Raw genomic sequence first — 13,970 nt, forward strand, 5'->3', positions numbered from 1 at the left:
TAACAAGGACACTGTGTCATTGACTTTCATTCCTCAATATTCAAATACACATTAAAAATACCAATATTTAAATTGATCTGTTTGTAATGTAAAATGTAAACTCTTGTCAATATCGTTATCATTATAGTGCACATCCTCTTTATTATAAATACCCTGGAATTTTGTTTCGTGGTGATAGCACTGAATTTTAAAACATATCACCATTAAGCATGCATCTGTTTGTATGTTTAATCTGCCTCTTTCACATCGAAAAGTGTGTGTTTTAAAATGAGATTATTAGACCTTCTTTATTAATCCTCCAGGAAAAAATGTGGGAAATATACACTATATTCCCAAAAGTCACCCCTCCAAATCATTGAGTTCAGGTGTTTTTCAGGGGTTGGGCTCGGCTCCTTAGTTCCAGTGAAAGGAACTCTTAATGCTTCAGCATACCGAGACATTTTGGACAATTTCATGCTCCCAACTTTGTGGGAAGTTTGGGGATGACCCCTTCCTGTTCCAACATGACTGCATACCAGTGCACAAAGCAAGGTCCATAAAGACATGGATGAGTGAGTTTGGTGTGGAGGAACTTCACTGAGTCCTGACCTCAACCTGATAGAACACCTTTGGGATGAATTAGAGTGGAGACTCTGTGCACTTCCTCCACACCAAACTCACTCATCCATGTCTTTATGGACCTTGCTTTGTGCACTGGTATGCAGTCATGTTGGAACAGGAAGGGGTCATCCCCAAACCATCCATCCATTCCCACAAAGTTTGGAGCATGAAATTGTATTGGTGTTAAATTCTGGATTCTGACTGGTCAGAAGGTGTTGCTGGAGCACCTGTACCAGCTGCTCCAGAAGTTCACGTTTATGTTAATGCTCTTGTTCTGTAAAAACATGGCGACTTTTATGAATAAAACAGCTTTAACTGTGGATGTGATGTTTTCTGTGAGGTGATGTTTATTTAGCATTTAAGGAAGGAGTCTCCAGTGTGACAAACCTTTTTAACATCTGCAGGACAGAAGTGATTGAAGCCTGCTGTGTTTTCCCCCCTTCCTATTAACTTGAAGAATAAAAAATTAACAAGATGAAGTACTATAATTGTTGGATAAAAATTATGAAATGCCAGTATTTAATAAACATCCAGAATCGCTGGCAAATGACTATAGTAAAGACAGACGTTTTGGGACGCACCGTTTAGACGGGTTGGTGATGGTAACTCTGCTTCTTCGCTACAACCGTTGATTAATTTTCTATACCTGCATGACACATGCCATGTCTTTTATTCCTCATTCTCCATTCATGTGAAGCACTTGCATGAAAACTCAGCGTTAAGTATACATGTGTTCCTGCTGAATGAGTTGATCAGGGTGCGGAAAACAGCATTTCCAAAAGAATTGAAACAAGAAAACAAAAAAAACATATCAGAAACAGTTTTCTTGAAAGTTTTACTAGAAAACAAAAACAAACAAAAAAACAGATCAGGCTCTGCAGGAAATAAAGAGCAAATCGGATACCTGTACACACTACTCTCAGAGTTTTCTTTTCTTTTTTTTAAATGGTCTTTAAGACTTTTACAGTTCATCACGCTAGCGGGCTGTACTGTTGAGGGTTATTATACGAGACACAAAAACAAACAAAAATTTATTTTATATTTATATATCAGCACCTTTTTGTGTTTGAGTCATAAAATCTCTCGAATGTAAGGGAGGGAGGATGAAGATGAGGTCAAATAATACAAACAAGGGCTATGCTGAGAGAGAATATGGGAGAGAGAATATGAGAGAGAGAGAGAGAGAGAGAGAGAGAGAGAGCGAGACGTAAGTTAAAGGGAGTACAATTGGCGCGTCCCTTTAAAAAGGAAAAAAAAGGAACGTATGAGTCCAGCTCCGCCTTTTATACACATATAAAAACAAAAGTACAACCCCTACAACCGGCTGCTTGATAAAGATCAGTTTTAAGTGTCTCTCTGCTTTTGTAAACACATCGATGCTAGAAAAAGACTTTCCTTATGCCTTAAGATTTAGCGAGTCGTGTCAGCCAAACTCTGGAGTAGCAAGTGTAGTGATCAGTTTTTTTTTATTGTCCTCCCCAAAACGCAAGTGCCAACAAGTTATAAATATGGTGTCCTATATAAAGGTATGAAGGGGAGGTTTCTTTTTCCATCCTAAACTGAAAAGTGTCTGCCATCAACTTAAAAAGCTGCACGATTATTTCAAGAGCGCAATTCGGATTAATACAGATATCGATAGTGAGAATTCTCCACTACGTTTTACGCCATGAATGTAAACCCCTATAACGGTGCACTTTGTAGTGAACAAGCTGGCCAACTTTTTAGATCGTGGCAATTTAGCAGATTAAAAAAAAAAAAAAAGAAAGAAAAGGTTTCCTAATGGTGCTACAATTTTGCCCAGAGTCAGGCAACAAAGGGCGGGGCTTAAGTTGAATATGATCAGCCAATCACTGAGCTTAATCACTGACTTAGCCTTGTGTTTAGATCTTGGGTTGTCTCGTGCTAAATGGTTCCAACAATGCAGTTTTACACACAGAGCATCGTGCACATGTCCTGGAATTTTCAGACGACCAAATACGGAATGTCAAAAGTTTGTGACTCGTCGTGCTTCGGGACCGAAACCACATCGGTGAAATTGTTCTCCCTCCCCCTAAGATTCGTCATCACACAACAACTAATTACTGATACAAAAAAAAAAGCCAACGACAAACCATTAATGATGCAGAGTTTGTGTCACTCTTAATAATTAAAAAATAATTCTGCCAACGGAATTCACAAAGTGCCCAGAAGCTTCTCATGCAGCGTGTCAGTACGAAGAGCTTGTCAGTGTGTGTGTGTTTGGTGAACACGTTTTTCCATCTACGTTTCTTTAAACCAGTCTCTGATGTCATCAGTGTGCGCCGTTGTCTCCTCCCACAAAAACGATCCATCAGTAAGCAGGCTGTTGGCTTGTTGTCTCATGTCATAAATAATGCAAAATATTAATAAATATTGAAACATTGACCATATTTACAAGAAATCCACCAAGTGATCAGGTTTAGTATTTTGTTAGTACTTTGCATTCATAGATACAGTTTAGTATTTGCAACCAATCAAGCATTTTTGCGTTAATTTTTGTGTTTGTTTTTTTTTTCTCAAAGATTGACAGCAGCAAAAACACTAGCGACGAGTGTTCAGATATAGAGCCTGGAAGTCGAACTGGTTCAGCGGCAGGAGTCAGAGGCGCACCATGATGACATCACACGGCAGTGATTGGTTAAAAAGAAGGGAATGTCGATCCCAGTACACCGTGACGTCTAAGGCCGCGTTCACAAGGACTGTTTGGATTTTGTTTCCCTCACAGAAGAAGCCTCGCTAAGACAATCCTAATGGCTTGTTTGCGTTTGGTGCCGTTCATTTATGCTTGTTTTCATTACAAAGAATACTGTCGTTTTTTTGAGAGACACTAAAAAGTCCTTGTAAATGCAGCTTGAAGACGTAGGGTAGTTCAGGAACAGTGTGTGTGTGTGTGTGTGTGTATATATATATATATATGTGTGTATTTGCAACTCCTGGATGAACGACAGAACAGACCAAGAGCCCTTATAATCAGCACCAAATCATTCGCGCTCCTCTGAACCCCACAGAGCCGAGCCCTCCCGCCTTTCACTCGATTTACGGACACAGTTCATCCAGATTTGAGGAAGCCATCTGAAACTTGGACACTTCCCTTCTTCCGAGATGCGAGCAGGACACCGAGCGGTCCGACGCATATGCCACTGCCTTTCATATAATAGTCATCTGTATTCCTTTTATAATAAACTTAGAATAATAAAGTAGAAAAATATTAAGCGCACATGTACACTGTTCATTTTCTCACTGTTTCTTTTGTAGTGAATTGGGTTTTTTCCGTTTTGTTTTTCTTTAGCGTGGATTGCGCGTTCCAGGCCGCACATGCGTGAAGAGAAGGGCGAGATTGCAAAATTTCCTTTTTTTTTTTTACGTTGCTTTTATTTTCATATGGTTGATGTTCTGTCCATTCCATCTGCACACAGAAGGGGGGGGAGAGAGAGAGAGAGATTAAATGTTGCTATGAGCAATGAAAGTGTTTCTCAGTATAAAGCTTTTCTGTGGGGGCTATAACTAAAATTCCTATCTGGAATAATTGTTTTTCACCAAATCATAGACAGATGCACAGAAAAGAATTTATTTCAGAAACCAAGACCTGTGTTCAAAATGGTTACGTCATCCTCTTCATTGTTTGAGAATATGAATGAATGTTGCTATTCCAACACTGACCTAAAACTGCAGAGTGTAACAGTTCACTCTGTTATTCTGTTGTGGTATATAACGCCTTCACACATATAAAACAGCAAAAGGACAAATCCAGAATACACACTAGCTCTGACTTGCTCTGTGTGTGTGCGTATGTTCAGGTCATACAGGTTCAGACATCAAACATCTGATTGATGAATTCATGGTGATTAAAACAGCAGTGTGCATATGCTGTGCAGTGATTGGCTTTACCTCCTAAGGCGTGTTCAGTCATACTGAGGCACAGTGACTCCAGCGTGGGGTTGATCTCCAGGTCAGTCCCTGGAACCGGGCATTCTGAGGGAGGGGAAAGGGAACAAATGAGCCATATGTATGTATGTATGTATGTGAGAGAGAGAGAGAGTTTACATACACCTTGTAAGATGAAACGTAAAGTGTGTGTGTGTGTGTACCTGGTTGCTGAAACAGGAGCATGGTTTGTGGAGATGTGTGTACAGGGAGGGAGTGTGTTCTCTGTACAGAGCTCCGGCTCTGACTTGGCATGCTGTTACTCCCCCCAGGATTCCCAAACCACAGGTTCTAAAACACACACCACATTGTCAAATCGATACAGTCCTGCCCAGTATCACAATCCTCTCACACACACACGGACAGAAACACAAACACACACCTGTCTGCCCTGTACGCTGACGGCTGGCTGGTTAGCAAGTGTGTGTCGTGGAGAGTGTGTGATGATCCCCATGCGACTGGGAAGTGGCGCTCCACGAGGGGGCAGGGGGAACTGTCTCTGTCCTCGGCGAGACACACCTCCACCCACAGAGCCTGCTGTAGGCAAAGAGTTCGAACCATACGCCCACCTACACACACACACGGTTTTGTTTCAGATTCTCTGTATCCTTTTCATTGTTCACTTAGCAGATATTTTGATGCAATGTGACTCAGTTAAGCAGGACCCAAACCTCAAGGAAACACCTTGAACTGTTTTCTCAATTTCTCCTGAGGTGATTTTGAATAAGAGCATCTGCTGAATTTAACGCACTGAAGCAGAACATGCACACCAGGCTAAGAAGGAAGGGAGCGAGTGAATGAGACAGACCCTTTCTGTCGGTACACAGGCATGTCCAGCATGGCTTTCCGTGGGAAAAGGCGAAGCAGCTTCAGCACCTGCTGCTTCCAAGACGCCAAGCGCTTCTTCTGCGTCTCCGTGAACGCCTAAAGACCAGACACATGATGAGAAATATGAGGGCATGTCTAAAGCCCAATGTCATGAACCTCCACCTGAATTAACAACAAATATGAATAGTATAAAAATGAAACAAAATGCGAAAAATAAATAATTAAAAATGAAATTTATTTAAAAAAAAAAAAAAAAAGAAAGAAAGAAAGAAAACACACTGTAGCTGCTTGACAGCTGGAAGGAGCAAGATGCATCAAATTTAGGAAAAAAGTTTTCAGAAAAAGCTCTAGTTATGCATTTTAGGTCTAAAAATCGCAAACAATTTCCATATTTCAGTTCATGTTTTCTGCACAGACACACCTCATGGGTTGAACACTTCTCAATGAGCTGCAGGTAGCAGCTGATGTTCTCCTCATCTGGCCGTGACACCAACAGTTGCGTACACACTGAAACACACACACCACATTTACCACTGCTATACATGTACAGCTGTGTGTCTTTGTAGCAAATATTTTTACTACAACTAAAAGCTACTTTGAGGTGTCACCTTTCCCCATCACCCGCGTAAACTGCCCAGGAATGTCTCCTTCTGAAATGGGCGTGGACGAAGGCTCCCCATCGCAGGGTGGAGGGTTGTGGCTCTGAAAGCCCTCTACAGCTGCATCCTTCTCCTCCACAGGATTGGCTGCCTTTTCGGTAGGTGTGGCTCCAGGCTCCACCTCTCTCTGGGTAGCAGTGGGCGGGGTGTAGGCTTTGATGGGTGTGATGATGATCTGCTGAAGTTCCTGCAGGGCGTTCCGGACGTTCCCGCCTTCGAGGATATCCTATGGAAGGTTGTGATATAAAAAGTTTGCCCAATCACATACAAAAAAAAAAGCTCGATTAATATTCTTGACATTTTGCATGACTCACTTTTTCAAGAGACTTGAGGACGCTCTGTCGCTCTCGTAGCTTCTGAATGCTCAGTGCTATCTTGTGCCGAGCTCCTTTTGTCACATTCTGCAAAATAAGAAATATAAATTAAATGAAAAGGAGCAAATAGAAATATTTAAAATGCTTGAAACATGCACAAAAAATACATTCAAGACCACGCCTTCTTCACCAAGACTAAGGCTATGTCTGCCTAATTTAAAAGGACAGGTCATGCCTCCTTTAGAGAAAAAATGAAAGACAGAAAGAACCATGCAGTTGTTCTCAAAGAATACTAGAAGATGAATAAAACACTGACCTGTGACTCCAGATGCTGTTCGGTAAGAACCATCATCTCCTCATAACTCATCTGGGAGAAAAGGGATGCGTACTTGTGCAGACGGAGACTCTTTAGCCATGTTGGCACATCTAGGATACACATGCAAGCACAAGTTAGATTTCATATTGCATAACACAAACTGCAGCACCAAAATAATTAGTTTCATTAATAAGTTTCACCCTTCATGCCGCTGCCATCCTCCTGGAACGTGTTCCGCGTGTTGCTTTGATCCTCTGTTTGCTCGCTGCCTGATGAAGCTACACTGCCCTGTGGAGACAGTGGTGCATGCTCCGCCCCAGTGGCGCCCTGGCGCCCACCCACTTCGTCCTGGCCCAACCAATCAGCGCTGCAGCCCGGTTGGTTGGCAGGAACAAGAGACATCGAGCGTGTCACTGAGCTCTGCTGTACCTGACCAGAAAGGCCTAAGAAATAAAAACAATTACCACACTTAACATGTGTAAACCTCCCAAACTACTTGTCCACACTGACTGTGTGTCCCAAAGCACTGATCCACACTATATTTATACACTTTCCAAACTAACATTTCAGCATGCACCGCTGACCTGTGCTGTTGCTGTTCATGGGGGAGGGCACTCCACCAACACTGGGAAATGCCATGTGCCCGTTCTGGCCGGCAGGCGAGCTACATGTGGACGGTGGTTTATCGTGCCAGGCATGTGCCACCTCCAGGGAGTCGGTTGGGCCTGTCCATTCGTCTGAGCCCTGTCGGGCGTGATGGTGGTGGTGGTATGGTCCAGGAGGCGGTCGAGCCGACAGGTGTTCCTCAAGGTGGTTGAGCCACAGCGCAAGGTTGGTGCGATCATCTAGCGTGGTGGCTGGGTGGATGAGGGCGTAGGAGAGCAGTTGGCGGCTCTCCTCCACAAAAAGGCTGCTCTCGATGGTGTGGCTCAGCACCTGCTGTAGCAGCTTCATGTACTCACACTTGGCCTCGCTGTTACGTGGCTGAAGCAGGGGGAGATGCGAGAGCAGCAGCGACACCACCTTCTCTTTAGGCTCCTGCTGCCACTGGTTCACTATGGCTGGAGAGCGAAAAAGCTATGAAGAGTTATTCTATGAAGGTGCTTTGCCTAACTAGTTAAGGTCCGTTTCTAAAAATGATTTACGAACAGTTACTGAGATGGGATTACACACATCTCACTAGGGGAACATCTTAAGAACTTACTAGACAACTCCAACTTTTGAGCCATATTAAGTCTGCTGTTTAGAGTCACTTTCACATACACAAGCTCACAGACACCCATGATGGGTACTGATGCGTTTTGATTGACGGGTGAGAAAAAAAAAAAGTCCCTCCCACCCAGAGTGTAAGGCCAAATTTACTCTCTTGGACTCCCATACATGGAGGCCTGTGGCATTGTTGGGGTTCAAACTCTTGATCTTTGGACAATTTGGCCAACCTTTTGAGCAACTAACCTCCCCTCTACATTTTTAAAATACATTTAGGAACTCTGAAAGAATTTGATATTTTTGGAATGACCTAAATCCTGAATAACATACCTGCATTGTTGGCCTCAGCCTCCAGTAAGTGTATCTCAGTGCAGTCGGCCAGCCAGTGCTCCAGACAGATGTGGAGGAATCGTGCTTGGGTCCTCGAAACCCTCTTGAGCAACGACAACAGCGCCACCGTCTGCTCGCATTCGTTCCAGCTCTTAAACCAGTCTGTCAAAATCCCCACCTGGTCCCGGAACATCATGGCGAACCCTATCGGTGTCCTCTCGGGGTGAGGGGTTAAGGAAAAGGGCTCAGGCCTTTAGTGTAAGATTGGGTGTTACAAATAGTCTTACAGTCCACTCAGGAGCTGCATAAGAAAAGCTTCACATGCTTCTGGCCCAAGTGAAGGGCCAGTGGCGCATGGAAGGGGCAGTGAGAGATCAGCAGTCACAGGGAAAGAGGGAGAATCCTGGAATGACTCCACAGTGAGAAGCAGCAAGAAGCTATTGAAAATCAGAACAAACAGAGAACCAGCTAGTAAGTGTATTGTTCAAATATGCTGCATAATTCAACTTCAATATCTTTGCACATGTACATCACATGACTAAACACTAATGTTGGAGCCTAAACAAAATTCTACTCCTCACCTGATTTGGAATTCATGGAAAGCTTTTATTTTGTTCCCACTGTTTTTGAAACCCCTACACCACCTAAAGATGGCAGACCAATAGATTTATAAAGAACGGAGGATCTACAAACCAAGTAGTCATTAGCATATTGGGGAGCACTCTATGTTTTGTTGCTCTACATATTGACATTTTTTAAGGTGGTGACAGAAAACCAGACTTCATTGAGACAGTAACTGGAGCTCAGGGTTAAAACCCAAGATTATAGAGCTACTTTTCAGCACCAGGAGAATTTGCTGGGGGTCTGATGGAGCATCAATACCAAAGAACCTTCAGGATTTGTTCTTTTCTCAGTACCGAACTACACTGAGAAGCGATGGGCAGCACTGCAATGATATTTCCATACTGTTCATTATGATCATCAGCATCCCTCTTCTTACAGACCTCAGGTTACAAATGTACTTAAAGATAATCGGCTTCACTGAGCAAACAGAGAGCCTAAGTGCAGACTACAGCAACTCTCGATTCAGGATTAGCACAACACACTCGGTAACCCATGACTGACTAACGACTGAAAATGATTACAAATTTCCTGTAATGTCGGCGTTTCATCACCATCATCATCTTGCGCAAATGCTGATGTAAGAAAATTCCCTCGTTTATTCCCTACAGGGCCGCTTCGATCCTTGTCGTGTTCCTCTTTCCACTTCCTAAGAGGAGCGCTAGATCACAGAGATACAAAATATTAATGCAAACATCACATGATAAGAGGCTTCCGCCAGCTCGCTACACACTTCACTCAAATTAACCCTTCGAATCACAGTACACCATGCACGCCATTTATCGTTTCTACACCCGTGGTTTTTAAAACCAGCTGACTCACTAAAGTGCTTGCTGATAAATGTGATAAACAACTCTGTGTTGTTTCATTTTGCTCTAAATACTGCTTTAAATAAAAAGGGCCTATTTGCCATAAGTTCAAAACAGGGCAATAAAACTGGTTTTGCCAGATGACATGCATTTAAAACCCAGATTAAAAAAAGGGAGAAAAATAATCAAGCACGAGGACAATTGAACCATGGATTACTTACACTCTGGTTAAAAGGACACAAATGCCTGTGTGTGTTTCTTTTCTTCACATTTTAGAAAAAGCATTGAGTTTCCTTTTCAGAGCAGAAAACTTGTGAAAAACTCAGACAGGCCGAGAACACACCATGCATTATCTGAATGTAAACATTTGTGAAAACCTGCATTACTTTTCATGTGTAATCCACTCTGATGCTCTAAAACCAAATTATTTTTTAAACTGTTATTAAAGAACCCAAAAACACTGTTCGACATTTTTTACTTTCATGGAAACAAACTTTAAAAAACTTAAAACAAAAAATACACACAAAAAATGTCTATCCCTGCAAGTATAAATAAAACATTTATTTCAATAATTTCATTTAATTTTTTTGTCTTTTGTAGAGGAAAAACACTAAACATTGTGCATGATTTTATTTTTAGGAGAAGAACACGACAGGCTTCATTTATGCTTTTAAGCAGAGATTGTATCGATCTGATACAAAAAAAAAAAACAGTGGAATGGAAAAGAATAAAATTAAAAAATTTAATCTGATCTTCTAACAAATATAAAAGACAGGAATTGTGTGGGTTTTTTGTTTAAGGATATTTTTAAGACAGAAAATAATTAGATAACAGATACTTGAAAACGAAAAAAAAAATATATATCATAAATATATATATATATATATATATATATATATATATATATATATATATATATATATATATATCAGCTGGGTTTTAGTATCGGAATGAGAAAGTGTATTTGTATCATGGGGGTGCTCAAATCCCAGTTACATTAAGCCGCCACTGCTGAACCCCTGAGCAAGGCCCTTAACCCTCAATTGCTCAGTTGTGTCACTCTGGATAAGGGTGTCTGCTGAATGCCTGAAATGTAAATGTAGATGCATTATCTTACTCAACACACATATGCAGAATTTTTATTCGTGACCCGAGGAGCTTAAGGTATGAGTCACTTTTTTACTTCTTCAAACCAGATTGTGTTATTTCAACAATTACTTAATCTGCTGAGTGTACATTTTAACGGCTCTTGTGTTACAAGACCCAAAGCTTAGTATGAATTTACTTTCTGAAGAAACACACAACCCAAAAGCACCACATTATCTTCATAATTTTTTAACTTTTTGCCAAAACAACATGTAGAACATCTGCTCATTACTTCTGGGAACAGATCACGACTGCAACATGCAATATTACTTTTGAGCAAAAAAATATATGTCTTCTGCATTACTTTTATCCACTGTGTAAACGTTTCTCTTGTACAAGTTATTTTTATTTCTGAGAGCTAAGATGCAGCAGGAAGAGGGAAAAAAAATGCCACAGAACAACATGTAGTAGTGACTGAAAAAAATACTACACTGTGTCCGTTCCTTAAAAAAAATATTCAATAATGTACACAACAAAATTTAATTTTACAACCACCCTGCCCCCCAACACACATCTTTTTTTCTTAAATTGGCCTCATATACATTTAATTGTGTTCGAACAGAAGTTTAATAAATGTACAGAACCTTTCCCGGTGTAAAAAGTAGGGTGGAATGACAGCATAATGACACATACACCCCCCCATAAAAGTATTTAGGCTAGTTTCATTTGTTGTGCAAACACTGCGGTGTACTTCAGTTCAAATGCATTATGCATTTTATACAAACTATATAGCCAAATGTTTTGGGACACCCCTCCAAATCATTGAATTCAGGTGTTGTTTTTCAGGGGTTGGGCTTGGCCCCTTGTTCCAGTGAAAGGAACTCTTAATGATTCAGCTTCATACCAAGACATTTTGGACAATTTCATGCTCCCAACTTTGTGGGAACAGTTTGGGGATGACCCCTTCCTGTTCCAACATGACTGCACACCAGTGCACAAAGCAAGGTCCATAAAGACATGGAAGTTTGGTGTGGAGGAACTTGACTGACCTGCACAGAGTCCTGACCTCAACCTGATGGAACACCTTTGGGATGAATTAGTGTGGAGACTGAGAGCCAGGTCAAAACTGGGACAAGTGCTTTCACATGCACATAAATGTAATATGTTGTTCTTCCACCCCTTGCAGCTATAACAGCTTCAATTCTTCTGGGAAGGCTTCCCACAAGGTTTAGGAGTGTGTTTATGGGAATTTTTGACCATTCCTCTAGAAGCGCATTTGTGAGGTCAGGCACTGATTGTAGACGAGAAGGTCTGGCTCACAGTCTCCGCTCTAATTCATCCCAAAGGTGTTCTATCAGGTTGAGGTCAGGACTCTGAAGTTCCTCCACACCAAACTCACTCATCCATGTCTTTATGGACCTTGCTTTGTGCACTGGTGTGCAGTCATGTTGAAACAGGAAGGGGTCATCCCCAAACTGTTCTCACAAAGCTGGAAGCTTGAAATTGTCCAACACGTCTTGGTATGGAACTAAGGGGCCGAGCCAAACCCCTGAATTCAATGATTTGGAGGGGTGTTCCAAAACTTTTGGCAATGTACTGTATATATAAACCAGATTGCAAACTTTTTTTTTTATACTTTTGGTGAAAAGGGATCCAAAAGCAGCATGTCTTTGCCCTCTTTTGATAAATGATTTCAGTGCATTTCTGCAGGGAATGTTGCAGTCCTGTGTGTGTGTGGATTTTTGTAGAGGGCTGGGCTCCATTCATCCAACAACAATGTTTTTTCTGACATTTATCCAGGACACCCCTCCCTTTTCCCCCCAGTATTAGCTACTTTACCATACAAATGTAAAATAAAAAGCTAATTAAATATACATATATAAATATTGAAATAAATCAACTACAGAAATGTACGCATTTTGCCAGTTATTGCGTTACTTTTAATAAACAGTTTGAACCCAAAGCAACCTACATGCGCACAAACGCAAGCGCGCTAGCATGCTAACTCAATATTCTGTCTCTTTATCCATTTTACAGCATTTTCTTTAGAAAAAATAACAGCTAAAAATCACTAGCATGCATCTTCACCCAGGTTCGAAAGCGCACTTACGCCCTGGCTAAAAGTTTAAACTAAGCGATGCTAATGAGCTAACGCTAGCCGCTGCCAAGGAGACCGAACGCCTAGACTGTTAGCTAGCTGACAGACTAGCATTAGCGCCTATTATAAACAGATTTGCTAAAATGTTCGTTTAAAATCCAGCAATAAAACACACCGTTTCTGTAGATATTAACGTATGGGTTGTGTATTAAGAAAATACGTCTTATTGGTCAATAATAATAATAATAATTCCGTGTGGATAATTTGTTCCGTTCGTTTTTAGCTAACAAGCTAGAAGCCCATGTTAATGGCCCACTGTGTGCTAATCACCGAGTATTCCTCTGCAGAATTAACAGCAGTAAAATAACTTCAACGTTGCCTTTGTGTTAGACATAAATAATAAATAATTAATACTTTAAAAACCCAAAAGGAATGCATGCAGAAATGCAATCCGCGAGCTCAGAACTAAGCTAAGCTAATGCCAGTGCTTATCAGTGACAATCTGGTTTTTGCTAACGTTATTTAGATAACTAGCATTAGCATGCTATGTGCTAGCTGAAGAGATTATAGCTATGTATATATACACGCACACAAAGTTGTGTTATTTTATACATTCTGCAGTTAATAAAGCAATAAATGGATACTGTAATCCTTACTCGTATGGTGAAATCCAACAACGGCTCCACCAGGAGAATCTAAGCTAGGCTAGTCAGGCTAGAAGCTGTGTGTTAGCCTCTTCAGCCGAGGCCTCGCCGTTAGCATCCAGACTGTTTCTCTCTTTTTTTCACAGCTCGGCGCGGTTTAAATCTCCGTGCGGTGTGTGTGAGTGTGTGTGCTGCTCTCTGATTTACTCACACACTCTTTCCATCCTCAGCACTCAGTGTGTGAGAGTGTGTGTATGAGAGTGCATGTGAATGTTAAAGCGCCGCTATTCACTGCTCCTAATCCCGACATCGCGGAGGAGGAGAGTCACTCCCGTGAAGGGAGAGAGAGAGAGAGAGAGAGAGAGAGTGTGTGTGTGTGTGTGTGTGTGTGTGTGTGTGTGTGTAAAAGAAAGACAGGGATACTGTTTGTGTGTGTGAAAAAGAGAGACAGGGATATTGTGTATGTATGTATGTATGTATGTGTGTGTGTGTGTGTGTGTAAAAAGAGAGACAG

General features: G+C 41.4%; 1 protein-coding gene across 1 annotated transcript; it reads right to left on the bottom strand.

Annotated features, from left to right (window-relative positions):
* Positions 1 to 1,421: 1,421 nt before the first annotated feature.
* On the bottom strand, positions 1,422 to 13,800 carry LOC131367979 (protein Smaug homolog 2). Its single transcript, XM_058413709.1, has 13 exons — positions 13,469 to 13,800; positions 8,199 to 8,635; positions 7,244 to 7,720; positions 6,860 to 7,102; positions 6,660 to 6,769; positions 6,344 to 6,430; positions 5,979 to 6,255; positions 5,792 to 5,877; positions 5,351 to 5,466; positions 4,925 to 5,111; positions 4,707 to 4,833; positions 4,507 to 4,590; positions 1,422 to 4,024 (listed from the first exon to the last, which is right to left on the bottom strand). The coding sequence occupies exons 2-13, from the start codon at positions 8,392 to 8,394 to the stop codon at positions 3,996 to 3,998; spliced, it is 2,019 nt and encodes a 672-aa protein (XP_058269692.1). The 5' UTR covers positions 8,395 to 8,635; positions 13,469 to 13,800; the 3' UTR covers positions 1,422 to 3,995.
* Between the last annotated feature and the right edge of the window lie 170 nt (positions 13,801 to 13,970).

This window comes from Hemibagrus wyckioides, linkage group LG17 (genome assembly GCF_019097595.1).
Source record: "Hemibagrus wyckioides isolate EC202008001 linkage group LG17, SWU_Hwy_1.0, whole genome shotgun sequence".
Lineage (NCBI taxonomy): Eukaryota > Metazoa > Chordata > Actinopteri > Siluriformes > Bagridae > Hemibagrus > Hemibagrus wyckioides.